We start from the raw sequence: 18674 nt of genomic DNA, 5'->3' as shown, positions 1-18674 counted from the left end.
AGAGACATATTCCAAATGAGGCACTTTTCTCCTACACATTAAACCCATCTATATATCTTAAATTTCTTCATTGTACTGCTCAATTTATTGAACCAATTACAGTGTATCTTAGGCCAGAGTGCAAAAAATTCCAGAATACATACATTGTAGGATACATCTAAATGTAATTTCTCAAACAATGTATCATTTCTGACAAGCAATACAATTAACTGTTAGTTTAATAAGCTCATGTTACGTTTACGAAAGTTGCTAAGAAGTACCACTAAATGGTACAAGATTTACTGGTAGAAAAAACAATCATGGACCCCTTTTATCCCATGCCATTCAGTCATATATTTTCACAAATGATGCAAAATCTACATCTTTTCTGCCAAAAAATTTAACATATAATCCATTATTTTAAAATTAAGGTATTTAAACCCTTAATTAGTAAATGCGTTTTTACCCCTTACATTTACATTTTCTTTAAGAATGACTTAAGCATTTTAATAATTTTATATAGATGATTAAAAGATGATATTTAGCCTTCTAATTAAATTTGTATCTCACAATAGGTACATGCATGATAAATGCCACACTATAAAAGTCATAGTTCTGGGCTTCCCTGGTGGCACAGTGGTTGAGAGTCCACCTGCCGATGCAGGGGACACGGGTTCGTGCCCCGGTCCGGGAAGATCCCACAGGCCGTGGAGCAGCTGGGCCTGTGAGCCATGGCCGCTGAGCCTGCGAGTCCGGAGCCTGTGCTCCGCAACGGGAGAGGCCACAACAGTGAGAGGCCCGCGTACCGCAAAAAAAAAAAAAAAAAAAGTCATAGTTCTTTGCTTCTGTTTTTAAAAACTACCAAATATTACATTAGATCATACTTTTGGATATGAAAATGCAAAAAACATATGAAAATCATAAAAACCCAGTGGAATACTGTTAGATGACCAAGGAGCTACAAAATTTAGTAAAGCAGTAAAAGAATTTTTTTTCAGGACTTAAATTGTTGGCTAAATGAATATAAACTAAATCAGGGGTCCCCAATCCCCGGGCCACGGACGCAGGATGTGAGCGGTGGGTGAGAGAGCAAAGCTTCATCTACCGCTCCCCATCGCTCCCCATCACTTGCATTACCGCCTGAACCAGCACCCCCTTCTGTGGAAAAACTGTCTTCCATGAAACCAGTCCATGGGGGAAAATGGTTGGAGACCACTGAACTAAGTAATTTATTTTTCCTTTGATTTTAAAATGCAACACACTTGAATAATTTAATTCCTAGAAATACAATTAATGCTCACCTCTTGACAAAGTGACATAAAATGATTTAACACAGAAGTGTATTGAGTTAATGTCCCATGCTACTGTCTAAAGCTGTCACAGCAGTGCTAAATTTTTTTAAATACTGCCATTACACTCCAGACCTCCAGATTTAACCTTAATTAAAAGACCATAAATGAAAACAATCATGCTCTGTACTGCAACTGTTGCCACATTTAAGGATTGTTTTTAATACCCATTTTAAAAGTCTAGGTTCTTAAATGTCACCAACCAACAACATTTAGGTAGGATACAGTAGCCTAGAAAAAGCACTAAACCCAGCTAAAACCTGAGTTTTCAATATTACCTTATCATATATCATCAATATGAGATCAGAAGTCACGTATCCTTCCAAACTCTGTTTTCATAATATATAAATGGTATAATAAAAGCCATCATGCCTATTTAACAGGGTGGTTTCAGTATGTTAAATGCAAAAAGTATGGGAAAAGCATTTATTAAAGCAATAAACATGACACTATGCAGGTATTATTCATTAAATACAAAGCATTCTGGTTATTCCTGCAGGAAATTATAAAGACAGACATAGAAGACAAAATCCCAGACTCTGAAGAGCTTCTTTAAGAAAAAAAAAAAAATACTGTAAACCCATATATGAAATATCTGAAAGGTTTAAAAAAATTACACTGCATTCATTATTCCCTTTTAAATTCATGACCAAAAAATATATACACCCTCAACAAATATTTCTTGGCTTATCTAAGGAGAACAGAGAGAAGGGAAAAAATTAATTCAGCATTTCTTCTTTCTTCCTTGCTGGGAGTGCCACTTCCCAGCGCTGATCTGCATACACTCAATAGCCATGTTAAGGACAGCTATGGTTCCAGACTTCATTAACAATGATTTGCATAGTATAGATTTAGTAAAAGAATACAGAACTAGCAAAGTGAATACCTAGATTCAAGTAAATAAGGCATCTATGGCAGGTCCAGGTCCCAGAACCTATCTTCACATCAGCTTTCAGGCAAGCATTTTGGGAAACTAATCACACATTATGAAAATAACTATGCAGGGAAAATGACTTCCCTGGTGGCGCAATGGTTAAGAATCTGCTGCCAGTGCAGGGCACACGGGTTCGAGCCCTGGTCCAGGAAGATCTCACATGCCGCGGAGCAACTAAGCCCATGTGCCACAACTCCTGAAGCCTGCGCGCCTACAGCCTGTGCTCCGTAACAAGAGAACCCACCACAATGAGAAGCCCACGCACCCCCAATGAAGAGTAGCCCCCACCTGCCACAACTAGAGAAAGCCCGCACACAGCAATGAAAACCCAACACAGCCAAAAATAAAATATAATAAAAAATAAATAAATAAATAAAATAAAAATCAAACAAACAAAAGAAGACTATGCAATGCTAATAACCCAGATATTATTTCCTGTTTGGAACAATGTCTGTAATTTTAAAATGTATCTGTAATTAGTTACCCATTTTATCATAACACACACACACACACACACACACACACACACACATCTTAAAAAGCAGTCAAAAATAGAGCTCTATGTGCAATCAAATATTTCTTTAAGTTACTTATTTATTAGAATGATTATCACAGTAAAGAAATATTAGGTTTAAGGGCTTCTTATTCCTCTTGGACCACATTAATTAATCTTCATAATAATCACCAAAAAAATAATATACTAATTATTTCATTTGACAGATGAGGAAACTGAGACAGAAGGTAGTAAGTAGTAAACCAGGATTCAAACTGATGAGTGCCATAGTACTCACCCAGTCATGAGAATCAAGAATATCTCCATACATTGCCAATATCAATCACTCCTGGGGTACAAAATCACTCCTCCTGACTGAAAACCACTGATCTAGTTTTACGAGGATTTTAATGAGAAATGAATATTGAATTTTATCAAAAGTTTATTCTGACTCTATTGAGATGGTTTTGTTTTTAATCTGTTAATAAGTCAATTACATTAATTGACTTCTGAATGTTAAGCTAAACTTGAATTCCTCGGCTAAACCTCACTAGGTCATGATATTCTTTTAATATGATATTGGACTGATCTGCTAAAATTTTGTTAAGAATATTATATCTAAATTCATGAAGGATTCTGAGTTTGTAGTTTCCTTTTCTTGTAATGTCTTTGTCTTGTTTTGGTATCAAAATTCTGCTGGCCTCAGAGAATGAATACGGAAGTGATCGCTTCTCTTTAACTTTCTGATACAGTTTGAGTGGAATAAGTAGAACTAGAATTACTTCTTCTTTAAATATTTATTAAAACTCACCAGTGAAGCTACCAAGGCATGGAATTTTCTTTAGGAAAAGGTTTTTAATTATGAATCCAATTTCTTTAGTAAATACAGGGCTGATCAGGTTACATATTTCTTCTTGAGTGAGTTTTGGTGGTTTGTATCTTCTAAAAAATATAACCATTTCACCTAAGTTGGCAAATATATGGACATAAACTTGTTCGAAATACCACATTACCGTACTTTTACTACCTGTATAATCTATAATGATATCACCTCTCTCATTCCTGATATTGGTAATTTGTATCTTTTTTCTTCCTCATCTGTCTGGCTTAGAGGTTTATTAATTTTATTCATTTTTTCAAAGAACTAGCTTAGGGTATGTTGATTTTTTTCTTTGGTTTTAATATTTTTTTCACCTATTTCCACTCCAATATTTATTATTTCTTTACTTCCTCTTACTTTGGGTTTAACTGCTTTTCTTTTTCTAGTTTCTTAATTGGAAGCTGAAGTCATTGACTTAAGACCTTTCTTTATTTTTCTAAACAGGTATTTCATGCTATAAATGTCCTTCTAAGTAGGCAGTAAATATATCTCACAAATTTTGATATGTTATGTTTGCTTTTCATTCAGTTCAAAACACTTTCTAGCTTCACTTTTGATATCTTCTGAAGTACATGAGTTTTCAAATATTGGGGGATTTTCCAGATACCTTTTGGTTCTAATTTAATTCCACTGAAGCCAAACAATAAATTGTATGATATGACCTGAATCCTTTGAGACTTGTTTTGTAGCCCAGAATATGGTAAATTTTGATGACACTTGAAAATAATTTTCACTCCATACTGTTGTGTAGAATACTCTGTAAAGGTCAATGATGTCAAGTTAGTTAATAGTGTTATTCAAGGCTTCTGTATCCTTAATGATCTTCTTTTTACATTCTATATCAAGTATTGAGAGAAGGATGCTGTAATCTCCAAGTGTAATTGTGAATTTGTGTATTTCTCATTGCAGTTCTGTCAGTTTTTGCTTTATTTATTTTGAAGCTCTGTTATTAGATGCATAAACATTTAGAAATATTATGTCCTCTTAATTCATTTACCCCTTTACTGTTATGAAATTACCCTCTTTTTCTCCGGTAATATGCTCTGCTCTGAAATCTACTATGTCCAATGTTAATATAACCACTCCAGCTTACTTCTAATTAGAGTGAGCATAATATACCTTTTGTCAAACCTTTTACTTTTAATCTGTTTTACTTTAAATTTATTTGTCCCTTTACTTTTAAAGGGGTTTCTTGTAGATTACATATAGTTGAGTTGATCTGAGGTTTACAATACACATCTTAAAATTATCAGTCTACCTTCAAGTGATTTACACAATGTCCCATATAGTATAAAAATCTGACATTACACTTCCATTTCTTCCCTCTTGAACTCTGTATTATTGTTGTTAAACACTTTACTTTTACATATGTTATAACCCTCACAAGCTACACTGCTATTATTTTTACAGTCAATTACACTTTTTTCATTTGTTTGCTTTTTGTTTTTGTTTTTGCGGTACGCGGGCCTCTCACTGTTGTGGCCTCTACCATCGCGGAGCACAGGCTCCGGACACGCAGGCCCAGCGGCCATGGCTCACGGGCCCAGCCGCTCCGCGGCATGTGGGATCCTCCCGGACCGGGGCACGAACCCGCGTCCCGTGCATCGGCAGGCGTACTCTCAACCACTGCGCCACCAGGGAAGCCCAGTCAATTACACTTTTACAGGGGGATATATAAGAAAAGTATCTTTTATATCTATGCAGATAGTTACCATTTCCAGTGCTCTTCATTTCTTTGCGTAGACCTAGATTTCCAACTACTATTATTTCCCTGAAAACTTCTTGACAAACTTTAACATTTCCTCTAGTACAGGTCTGCTGGTGATGAATTCTTTTAGTTTTTGTATATCTGAAAAAGTCTTTACTTTGCTTTTGTTTTCTGAAGATATTTTGCCGGGTATACAATTCTACATTGACAGGTTTTTTTTTTTCAGTACTTTAAAGATGCTGCTTAACTGTCTTCTGATATGTATTGTTCCCAATGATAAATTTGCTGTCGTCATTAATCTCTAATCATATGTATGAAATTTTTCTCTCGCTGCTTTTAAGATTTTCTCTTTCTCATTGGTTTAATTGACTATTATATGATTAATTTCCATCATGTTCCTTGTGCTTGAGGTTTGTTTATGTTCTTGGATGACAGTGTTTAGAGCTTTCATCAAGTTTGGGACATTTTGAGTCATTATTTCTCCAGATGCTTTTCCTGACCCTCCCTCTCACTCTCTCTCACTTTTAGACTCCAATTGTATGCATATTGGGCCAATTCAAGTTGTCCTATTAGATCACCAATATTCTCTTCATATTTTTTATTTTCCCTTGATGTTTCATTGATAGTTTCTATTACTATGCCTTTGGGTTCACTAATCTTTTCTTCTGCAAGGCCTGACATGCCATCAATCCTATCCTGTGTATTTTTCACTCATATATTATAGCTTTCATCTCTAAAAGTTAACTTTGGGTGTTTTAAAATATCTTCCATATCTCTATTAAACATGTTCAATATTTCCCCTAGCTTCCTGAATATATGAAATACCATAAATATTATTGTTTTGATGTCCCTGTCTACTAATTCTATCACAGGTATCACTTCTGCGTTGATTTCAAATGATTGGTTTTTCTCATCATTATGGGTCATATTTCCTGACCCTTTTCATGCCTAGTAATATTTTATTGTATGACAGACATTATAAATTTTACCTTGTTGGGTGCTGTATATTTTTGTACTCCCATAAATTTTATTTAGATTAGGTTTGTTTTGGGACTCAGATCCTTTCAGGCCTTGCTTTTTTTTTTCTTTTTTTTTCTTTTTTTTCCAATTTGGGGCCAGAGCAGTGTTTAGTGTAGGACTAACTCGTGCCCCATATTGAGGTAAAATCCTTCTAAGCAGTCTTCCCAATGCCCTGTGAATTATGAAATTTTCTACTCTAAGTGGTAGGAACAGCAACTATTCCTAGCCCTGCATGAGCTCAGAGGATTTTTCCCTCTAATGGGTTTTTCTGGTTCTTTCCCCAGCCTCAGGTAGCTTCTTCTCATGCATTCACTTATCAAAACTGAGTTGAGTACTCATTGGGACCCTCTGTATCCCTCTGGAGTTCTCTACCTTTCTCCTCCACTACATGCAAACTCTGGTCTCCTTGGACTCCTAGCTATGCCTTGTCAACTCTGGGATATAGCCAGGCTCTGCCTCAGTTCAACAACCCTGCTCCATGGCCCAGAAATGCTCTCCAGGTAGTAAGCCAAGCAAACACAGGGCTCATCTCACTAGCTTCTAATCTTTCATGGATCACAGTCCTTCACTGATTAACGTACAATGTCTTGAAAACTGTTGTTTCATTTATTTTGTCTGGATTTTTGTTGTTTCGGGCAGAAGAGTAAATCTGTTCCCCGTTATTCTAATTTGGCCTGAATCAGAAGTTGTCAATTACATTAAACATTTAAACACACTTGTTTTTACACTTCCAGATAATTCCAACACACGAAGTCTCTGTAGGTCTGCTTCTGTTGTTTATTGTTTCTGTCAGATCTTGATCTTGGTGCCTTGTTCCCTTGTGTACTTGATTATTTCTGACTAATATACAAAAATTATATGTGAAGGACTTCCACTTCTGTGAAGATCAGGTATACATATTTTCCCTATTCCTCCCATTAATTACAAAAACCCTGGACACTATATATATAAAACAAATATTTAAAGGCTGAAAGGTAGAAAGAAGGCAGCAGACCATCTAGAGACCTTGTGGTCCAAAGAATGACATGGTGGTAAGTACCTAGATTTTCTCTCTGCCTTGAATATCCCAGTCTTAGAGTTAACAAAACCTGCAAGACAGAAATGCTACTAGGCACAAATAAAAACCTTCTCTGTCTTCCTAAAGGACCAGGCAAAGGGCAGCCTATGAAAACAGACAATAATCATTCGACTCCAGCCAAACACCTGAGAAAAAACTGTGGCCCAACCCCTGTCACAATGGCCAAGTGGACAGCCTAGACGTCCACCCTCACAAGGCTGTAACAAGGCACCTGAACACCTCCAATGGGGAGGAGTCAGGGAAGACCAAGGAGAGAGCTGGGACCTTCATCCCAACCAGCTGAAACTAGGCCTGGGCTCCCCTACCCCCCACCAGGGGTGCTAGTACAGACCACGTGCACCCAGCAGTAGAGGAGCCCCATCACCCTTCAGGTGTCAACAAAAGCCAAATGTTTATTATATGATTTGTTTTTTATTTTGCATTCTCTTCTCTTACACACTGCCTTCCTTTGTCTCTTTCATTTATATTCCTTTGTAAAATTCTGCTTCCTCACATCTGCTTTTTTTTTTAATGATTTACATTTGCCTCTTTCAATTTTTTGACATATTTTGATATTATCTTCACAAGGTAAATAGAAAATAAAGCTGTATAAAGAGTAGTTATGATAAAAACTCATGCTTAAAGAAAATTTGCACCCTTTTTTCCTTTGGCCTAATTGACCCTGTAGTGGTCCTTCAAGTCACTTAGTACCTACTAGCTTCAAAGTCAGCCTCCAACCCTAAAATCCTTAGGATGAGTAATCAAATCACTGAAAAAGAAACACAGGACAAAGAAGCACAAGCCAAATTATTTCCTGAAGTACCAGTAAATCTACCTCCAAATGAACTACTAGAATAATGATATTTTCTCAAGTTCTGAGCCATTCTGTCCTTTTGCCAGAAAGTATCGGATCTAAAACTCCATCTTCTTAGCTTTATTCATGCACATCCAGAGAAATTCACAAAATAGTCATGTATAAAGATGACTATCACCATATTGATTGTGATATTGAGGAGCTGGAAGCAATCTGGAAATCCATCACTGGAAGAATGAACAAGTAAAATGTAGTAGATGAACTAGATGGTGGTAATGGTTGCACAACTCTGTGAATGTACTAAAAACCACTGGAATGTAAATTCCAAAGGGGTAAACTTTATTGTATGTGATTTATATCTCAATAAAGCTATTATAAGGTATATATAGGGGACGGATATTCTGGCACACTATGCAGCAGTCAGAGCAATGCAGTGGAAGGATATAAAGCAACACACATAGGTCTCGAAAACATGCTGTCAAGTTCAAAGTAAATACAATATGGACAGATCTTCAAAACGCAGTATTAAATTTTCCAGTAAAAGAAAATAAGAGGGAGTCTCTAATAATTCCCCTTTTCATGCTCTGTGTCTACCTTTGTGATCAAGTGGGCCATGACAACTTTCAAGAATCTATTCACCTTGGATAACAAAGTATCTCAGCTTCTACCAAATGAAGATAAGAGCTCAACATTGCCCAATGTTATATTGGGTACGAGAAGCACATTCCTCAATGTGACACAAAGAAACAGAGTAAGAACAGAGAGAGGAATAGCATCCCTAATTCTGGTACTTGTTTTTAAAAAAAAAAGCATCCAGCAAAAGAATCTACTAGCTCAGGAACTCAGCTGAGGAAAGATCCACTTTTGTTTACCTTCCTTTGGGAAAACAAGGTCATTTGGTTGGCTTAAAGAACTTGGGTCTCAAGGCTAATGGAAGGGGGTGGGGAAAGAAGAAGCACAGGTATTATGTTCACCAACTTAGAAGAGAAGGGTCATTCTCTCTCATCTTTCCCATTTTCTAGAGTACTTGCTTTCAATCTCCATTCATTCAAAAATTATTCATTGAGCATATGATTCTAAACACTGTTTGTAGGTACTAGGGATGTCAGTGAATAAGCAAGAATTCTTGCCCTTAAGCAGCTTATATACAGTGAGGGAAGAATGACAACAAATAAGAAAATTTAATTTTAAAATCTAGAATTTAATTTACTTATATGTGCCATGAAAAAGATTACGAGTTAGAGAGGTGAGGTGAAGCTGCTTTAACTACAATAGGAAAGGAAGGCCTCTCTCAGGATGTAACAATGGGTTAAGAACCATATAAGGAGAAGATACTAGCCAAGAAAAACCTAGGGGAAAAGATTTCCAAGCAAAAAAACAAACAAACAAAAAGCAAGTGGTAAGGCTGTAAAGGACTAATAAGCTTCAAGTAGCCTACAGACAAAAAGAAATCCAGTGTAAAGAATGAGAAGAAAGTAGATGAAGTCAGAGAGGTAGCAGCCTTGTGAGGCATTTAATTGTATCCAGGGTGCAGTGAGAAGTGGGACGGGACGGTTTTTCTGAACTTTAAGCAGAAGACCAATAAGCTCTAATTTGTATTCCCAATGACTCTGACCGCTATGTGGAAAACATACTATATAAGACGACAGGAGTGGGAGGATGTAAACCATTCAGGCTATTCAGACAGCTCAGGCAAGAGGTGTTAGGGCTCAGATTCTGGTTATAACTGTGTAGGTAAATGAGTCACTGTAAGATCCAGAGTATATTTTTGAAGTAGAATAACATTTTACAATGGATTGGACCGAGTATAAGGTGAAGAAAAGAGTTAAAACTCCTAAGTTTCTGGCCTGAGCAACTGGATGGATGGTTGATGTCATTTGCTGCAAAAGGAAGGCTTAGGGGAGCAATTTAAGAGACAGTATTTATAATCGTTTTTTGAATTTAATACTTTCAGTTTATTATTTTTCGAGTTCATCTGTCAAGTTTCTCCAACTAGCTTACAATCCGTTTTGTATTTCTTTTGTATCTTCATGTGCCTAGCATAGCTGATGTATAATCAATACCTGCTGGATCTAATTAAATTGAAGTGGTCTTACAAGAAAACTTATGAATCAACATTTTCAAACCTTATGTTTGAAAAATCAAATACAGATGTTTTAATCAAAGACACTGCATGTCCAAAATTAAAAAACAAATGCTAGAGACAAGCCTGTAGGTATATGTTTACAATTTGAAAATGCATGCATTGTTGAATGCTTGGTGGCATAAAGCAAACTGCAGAGAGAAGTTTTCAAAGGGAGTTAACATAGAAAGATTTTTTAATGTCATAAGTTATAATTAAATGAAACAGAAATGAACTAGAACTTGACAGCACATCCTAAATAACTATTAGCAGCAAATGATAAATTTTGAAAAACTGGAATCCTCAGTCATTGTTACAACCAACGAAATAAAGGGAAATCATGTAAATGCAAACTTTTATTTATTCTCCTTTAAATCATACTGTGGCAAAGTTGAATGCTAGCAGCTTATGTTCTTGTGGGTAATTGGCTCTGGCATATTAGCCCCAGGAAAACACTTCCATCATCTTCTAGCCATATCTTGGGCAAATGCTAGAGAAAATATTTAATTCTTTATTTCATACCTTTTCTGTGTACCTTTTATACATTTTGCCCTTTAATAACTAATTATCTAACAATGCTAAAAATCTTAAAAAATTATACAATTTTTAAAATTGTACACTTTTCTTTCTAAAATTTGCTAACATAGAACAAGAAATCAATGACATTTTCACATGGGTATTAATTAAATTATATTAAATTGTAAGACTTTGTAGTCTTTAAAACTGCTAGTTTAATTATAATTTATGACATTTATAGCTAAGGCTATAAATTACTTAAGTCTAATAACTGAGACTTACCAGGGCTTCCTGATATATATCATGAGTAATAAGAGTAGCCCAAGGGAAGATCTTATAATAACAAAAGCATTAATAGAGATGTCCCTTATTTAGAGTATGTAGCTCTCTACCTGCCCCCTACAACACTAACATAAACAGAGCATATATTCACAACTACATAGTATAAACACTGTCCTGTTTTCTGTTTTGAGACAACTATCAATGCTAAAAAAACAGAGATAAGGCTTACATCTCTCTCTCCCTCAGTAAAATATAGGGTCCTCAGAAGCAGGGACTATACCTTGTTTATTTTGGTAACCCCAATTTCACCAACAGTGCCTAACAGAGTAGATACTCAGCAAATGTTGCTTATTCTTTTTTTTTGTTCCTAAACCTTGGCCTCAACTTGGCAATCCTTGGAAAGGCAACAATTTTGTCCTGTGATCACCAGTGACACATCTCTAAGATGGAGCTACCTCCAATTCCTCTCCTTTCTTCAAGGTTCAGGTCCCACGTAATTCATAAAATCTTCTCTGATTTCCCCAGCCCAAAGATAACTCCCTTTTCTACAGTTCTAAAGACTGTACTGTCTAATCATATATTTGACATGAATATACTATCTTGGACTATTTATTACCTATTCATTTTAAACCCAAATCTAGATATACCTTATTCCCTCAACTAAATTAATTTCAAGGACAGAATAATGGCTATATTTGTGTCCAAATACATAACAAAGTGCTCTGCACTCAATAAGTGTTCATTGATAAAAATAAAGACAAAGATGATAAAGGTAATACGAAACCAGTTTTGCATATTTTTCTATCAGGTATTCACTCAAAGGCATAGCAATGCCTTTGAAATTTCCTGACCAAAATAAGGAGTGGGTAACTGTCACAGCCAAAACTAACAAAATGATATTATTACTAACTAAAGAGTATTTTACTGTCACCCAACATTTTGAGTAGGACTGTATATATGTGTATATGTATAAAATCAACCCAATATAATGAAAATATAACCAAGAAGTATGTGAAAAGGTAGGATTACACCCTCAAAAAATGATTATTTAATATCATAAGCAATCAAAACTATATGGCATAGTAACAAAAGTCACAAAACAGTATGCCCCCAATTTTTTTTTAACAGGTGTATAATGTGTAATGTGAATGTGCATCTATGTTTGTGTATTTATATAGGTACACTGGAGGAAAGGGAAGGGAATAAAGAAATAAACACTAAAATGTTAGTAATTACTACACAGTAAAGCTACAGATGATTTTTACTTTCTTCTTCATGTTTTTCTCTACTTTCCAAATCAGAAACACATACCTAAATAAAATGTATAATTTTCTTAAAATAAAACCTCCCAACATTTAGAAATTTTGTCGTTGATGTTAAAATAATCCAACAATCTCAACTTAGTCTAGTGAGCAACATAATAGAGTTACAGAACAAAGTTATTTCTTAAGGTTAAACTCAGTCTCTGAAAGTATTTCTTACCTATTCTGCACTAACCACCCTCTTAGTTAAGTAATAGTTATACAGCAATAGTATAAATAAAAGGCTCTATTCAGAGGAAGGGACGATGAAGATACTAAGTCTATCATTAGTATCCAGAATGTATCATGTACAAATTCATTTCCTTTGGACATAGTCAAAAATCCATGTAAAAAATCCATGTGTAAAAGCCTTTGATCTCACTAAATTTTTAAATTACAGACCCTGGCTGACAAAAGATAAAAGACCAATTCGTATTTTGCACTTTCTGAAAAACTTGCCTAATACTGACATTTATTAATCTGGACATAAAAAGTACAAATCTACTTAACAGACAAATGTTAATGTTAAGTTAACACAAAAAGTTTCCCATTTAGAAAGATCGAGAGATTCAAAGGTTTATTCTAAATTGGGAACACTATCAAAACAACATAGTACAGCCACTCTGGAAAACAGTTTATCAGTTTCTTTAAAAACTAAACATTCAACTACCATACAACCTGGCACCTACACTTCTGGGCATTTATCCCAGAGAAATAAAAACTCATGTTCACACAAAAACCTGTACATGAACATCTATAGCGGCTTTATTTGTAACAGCCAAAAACTGGAAACAAGCCAGATGTTCTTCAATGGGTGAATAGTTAAATAAACTAGTACAGCCATACCATGATATACTACTCAGCAATAAAAAGGAATGAACTACTGATATACCGAACAACTTGAATCTCCAGAGAATTATGTTGAGTGAAAACAGCTAATGACAAATAGTATGTACTATATAATTCTATTTATACATCATTCTTGAAATGATTATAGAATTTAAAAAATTACAGAAATAAAGAATAAATTAATGGTTGCCAGAGGTTGAGGAATGGGAGGTAAGGGTCAGAGGGAAGTAAATGTAGCTACAAAAGGGCAGCATGAAGGATCCCTGTGAAGGAAATGTTCTCTATCTTGACTACAGTAAATATCAATGTAAATATCCTAATTTTGATACTACTACAGTTTTGTAAAATAATACTATTAAGGGAAACTGGGTAGAGAGTAACATGAGATCTCTCTATTATTTCTTACAACTGCATATGAACCTATGATTATTTCAAAATAAAAAGTTTAGTCTTAAAAAAAATACAGTATTTTTAGGGCATTTTCCAACATTGATTATATTAATCGAAATCAAATATCTTCTCTCCAGGAATTTCCAATCTAAACAAGGCAACACAAAAAAAGTTTGTCGAAATTTACTTAGCATTTAAGATAAATGTGTAAATACATATAGTATTTCAGTATTAAAGTATCACCATGTGGTAGTATAGAAAAGCATGTGTATGACTAAAAGAAAAAAATGCATTAAAACTCATATCTATTCTAGGATGCAGATGTAATATTTTTAAGTTTTTTACAAAATCAGAAAGGAAAGCAGCACCTAGCATAGTTTGGTGCTACTATTATGGTTTCCACAGCACCCTATAATTCATCTTCCAGTCCTTTTCAAACATTATTTCTATTGTGACTTTCCCACTAGACAGCAAACTCTGTAAGTACAAGAACTGTCTTCATCTTGCCTTCCAGCATATAGCACAGTAACTGACACATGATAAGAACAGAGCAAAAATTAAACATTTTGAAACTGAAATAAGTTGCTGAATACAACCCTGAACTACATTCCCTTGTTACAAAATTCAAAAACCTATCCTTAGGTAAACACATAATTAATTCATCTTTCCATAGTTGAATTTTTCAATGTCGCCTATCAATTCCATTAAACAACTTTAAAAGGTTTTAATACAAATATGTTTTTAAAATATGAACTTGACAATGAATGAAAAGCATATAACCTTGATTATATATTTACAGTAAATATCAGACTAGACAACATTAATTTCAATTCTGAAAACTTAGAAATTTAGAAGCCTAGCTAATTATAGTATTAAATATATTCAGTATTTAGATAGAATGAATGCTATTCTGATTCCAAGAAAACTGTGCATCATAAAAGCTCATCCTTAAATCTTTTTTGCCACAAGAAGTTAGCAATAGAAGCAGAGTATGAAATGAAGTTAAAGATATATAGCGAGACATAAACAGATATAGATATATACCCTATCAAAGATGAAGATCTAATCTTTAAGGAAAAAAGAGTCATGAAGGACACAGGGCCGTGAATCATCTTCCTCCTGAAGTAAGTGCAATTCAGTCATATATGACAGGAATAAACCAGAGAGCATCAAAGCTATTTTAAACATTTAAGTCTATCCTTTAAAACAGAGACAGAAAATATTCTCAAATTTAAGTAGGTTTTCTTTCTTTTTTTTTTTTAAGGGAACTTGATTCAAAAAAACAAACAAAAAAAGGTTTAAAAGTACATGGAAAAATCTTGAAAGCAAAAAAAAAAAAGAATTACTCACCAAGTTGGCCATATAAATTGTGAGCAGCCCTCTCCTGCAAATAATTTTAAGAAGAGACAGCGTGAGACTAACCATCAATTTGACTTAATAATCACTTTATCATTTTTTTAGAAATCTACCAAAACAATTACCAGAAGTTGTGGAAAAGGGATAGATTATGCTGATCTAAGTTTTCAGTACCCTAATAGTTGGCTGTAAATAGATTCTACAAGTCATTCTAATCTGCAGTCATTAAACATTCTGTTTAATGCTCGTTAATTAAAATTCTTTAAAATTACTATTGCATAGTAATTGTTAACTAGACTTACTGTGATAATCATTTTGCAATATACACCAATATCTAATTATTATATTGTTCACCTGAAACTAATATAATGTTATATGTCAATTACATCTCAATTTTTAAAACTACTAATACCTTATTATTTTTTAATAGGAAGAGAGGTACAATTTGCTATTATTCTATGTTTATGCTAGAGAATTCTAAATTTAAGGAAGAATCCTAACAAATTCATCTTGCCAAAAATGTCAAGGCCGTATCAATTTTAACTAAATGCATATTTATTTTTAAAAAACAGATCTTCTATTTGTTTCACACACAATGCAACTGTTCATTAGATGCCATTACAAATCATACAAATCACCTTGTTTTAATTTCATTGTTAAGTGAAAAGTCAGGCAGTAAGTTAATTCTCTAATGCCAAAGGACAAACAAAAGCTCTATAAACACTCACTTTACAGAAAAACTGCATATTTACTAAATACATATTTACTCTTACTTAATGAGAATTCATCTAGAAACTCAAAATAAGGACAATTTTATGCCCTTAATCACTTTATTTAACTTATCTGCACATGAGACCATAAATGAACCATATCCTATCCTCTAAGAAAGAGGTCTTTAATGTTTTAAGAGTTCAAGGGCAGAGTTCAAATAATAAACTCTGAAAATTATAAAAACTTATTTGAGTTTCAATGATGAACATTTTTTTAGAACTCAAAGAAACTACTACTTTATATATAAAAGAAGCAAAAATATCAAATCACTTTAACTTAAATATCATGCCAGGTCTTGATATTAACATCATCAATCAAATCTTCTTGATGTCAGATCCAGTCATACAAAGTCTTGACTGCTCATCATTTAACTTGGCTTAATAGGCTTTTTAATTTACTAAAGCCACATGGAGGCAGTACGAGGTAAGTGAACAATGCTGAAGTGAAGTTCTGAAATCAGGGTTCCAGTTAACTTTAATTCTCTGGTACCCTGTAATTTTGTCATAAAAATAAGGGAACAAAACTAGTTATCTAACTTACATTTTCAAACATAAAAACTACTTAAAGAAAAAACTTACATTTATCAGCAATATATAACACATATCATTGGGCCACCCTGGTTGAAAGGAGGAGGAGGTCTAGGCATACGCACTGGGCCACACCCCCCCAGCAATGTCCCTCTTCAGCAGGTCCTAATGCACCTCAGCAGAACAAGACAAGTCTACTGACCTTCTAAAAAAGTGTTTCAGAATCAGTGATAAGATGATCTGTAAGGTCCCTTTCAGCTCTTCTTTTCTATGATTGTACATACGAATTGAAATTGTTCTCACTAAACCTTACCAAGCTTATTAGTTCCTACCAAATTCTAAATCAAAGATGTTCTAATAGTACTTATTTTAAATAAATTATATCAAGAAAAGTTAGGGTAACATCATCATCCAAGAGTCACACATACACAGAAAAGTTCAATCCTTCTCAAGTGATACCTATTCTTACCAACAGCTGGTTATGTACGAAGAAAAAAATAATATTCTTCATTACAAAAACCAAAATAAAAATATTTCTGTAATTTCAGTGGTAGTCCCTGAAAATACTTTTCATTATGAAGTGAACTAATAATGTATGATGCTATCTTTAAAAACATTTGTTCCACTAATCTCATTCTGCCTCTAATATTAACAGTAATCCAGCTCCAGAATCATCACTAGCTTCCATCTATAACTGTTTACCTTTACTGAGCAAAGATTATCTTGTTAACCTTTACATTTTCACAGACCTGCAATAATAGTACCTGGCATCTATAGACACTAAGCAAATGGTAGAATTACTAAGCAAGGTGTTTCTAGGAACCCAGTTTTATAAAAAGGAACACATTATAAACATGTATTATAGAAATATAATCACAAAAGATAGCCACCAGACAGAGCGAGGGCCAATTAATGATACTAATTTATTAGCAAGCAAAGACGTGATCTGTTTGTCATACATTTGTATAAAATTTAATAATTTACAAGGTATAATTAATATTTTGAAATCAGATTTTATCCTCTCACTAGTTCTGTGAAGTGTAACACAGATACTACTGCTCTCACTCTATTGAAAACCAAGAATCAAAGAAGTGGTTTCCTTAATACAAAAGCAGCAAAAAGCAAGTTCGTCTGACTCCAGTTTCACGTTCTTTCCAATGCACTGTTTCTACAGCAGAAAATCTTTACATTACTAAGTTACCTTTCTTTTTTTTTTAATTTATTTATTTTTAGCTACACTGGGTCTTTGTTGCTGCACGTGGGCTTTTCTCTAGTTGAGGCGAGCGGGGGCTACTCTTCGTTTTGGTGCACGGGCTTCTCATTGCAGTGGCTTCTCTTGTTGCGAAGCACGGGCTCTAGGCGCGCGGGCTTCCGTAGTTGTGGCACATGGGCTCAGTAGTTGTGGCTTGCGGGCTCTAGAGCACAGGCTCAGTAGTTGTGGTGCACGGGCTTAGTTGCTCCGCGGCATGTGGGATCTTCCCCGACCAGGGCTCGAACCCGTGTGCCCTGCATTGGCAGGCGGATTCTTAACCACTGCGCCACCAGGGAAGTCCTAAGTTACCTTTCAATTCTAAAATTCACTGACTTGTTTAATATGCTGTCCTAGCAGGCTTCTGTGTAATGAGGATGAACAAAGCCTTGACACATTCTTACTACTAGGAAAAACTGAGGATGCATCTTTATTAGATTATGTCCTATTCTGGTCTCAAGTTTCAATTTATCCTTCCCAAACAATGAGGAAGATCACCTCCTTCCCAGCTTTATCTGAATTCCAACCCAAAGCTAATAGCCTCAAGAATGAGAGGGTAATGCCTGTGATGGGCATGATATGTTGGATTACATAGCCAGACTCTTTTTGGTGCCTTTACCTGGTACGTCTTTAACCTCCATTCCAATGTCAACTTGGTAGGTTAGAATATGAGAACAGTGATTTATTTTAACATTTCTCCGGAGATGTTCAGTATCATAGGAAATAGATAAGCTAATTAAATACCAATTTTATTTAACACTTGACTGTATCTAGCCTAGGTCTGAAGACAAACAAGTCACTCCCTTCCTAGTGCATAAATTCTCTCTGGAAACCAAGTTATATGTTATAAAACACTGCTTACAACAGTGATGGGGAAGGGGGAGGTGCCAATTAGAACAAAAGGTGGCCTAGAGGAAGGGCTGGGGCAAGGAGGACAAAAACTTTTTAAACTTCACAGGAGACTCTGATACACAAATACTCCCATTCTGCTGAGAATCACTAGATTAGAAGACTGGTGAAGCTCAGTGAACAAGCAGTCTAAAGTTAGTCGAGTATTTCTTTAAACTACAGATAAGC

The 18674-nt window shown here is 34.8% G+C and overlaps 1 protein-coding gene across 3 annotated transcripts in view; it reads right to left on the bottom strand.

Annotated features, from left to right (window-relative positions):
• The window catches only part of TMEM135 (transmembrane protein 135), a 247947-nt gene that overhangs the window by 177050 nt on the left and 52223 nt on the right, over window positions 1–18674 (bottom strand). For all 3 annotated transcript variants that reach the window (XM_067750649.1, XM_067750648.1, XM_067750646.1), the window contains exon 4: window positions 15045–15078. In XM_067750649.1, coding sequence (XP_067606750.1) covers window positions 15045–15078 — 34 coding nt within the window. The remainder of the gene's footprint in view (window positions 1–15044; window positions 15079–18674) is intronic.

The sequence above is a fragment of the Pseudorca crassidens genome, chromosome 9, assembly GCF_039906515.1.
Source record: "Pseudorca crassidens isolate mPseCra1 chromosome 9, mPseCra1.hap1, whole genome shotgun sequence".
Taxonomy (NCBI): Eukaryota; Metazoa; Chordata; class Mammalia; order Artiodactyla; family Delphinidae; genus Pseudorca; species Pseudorca crassidens.
The sequence above is the reverse complement of the archived record's forward strand: the minus strand, read 5'-3'. Positions and strand labels throughout refer to the sequence as shown.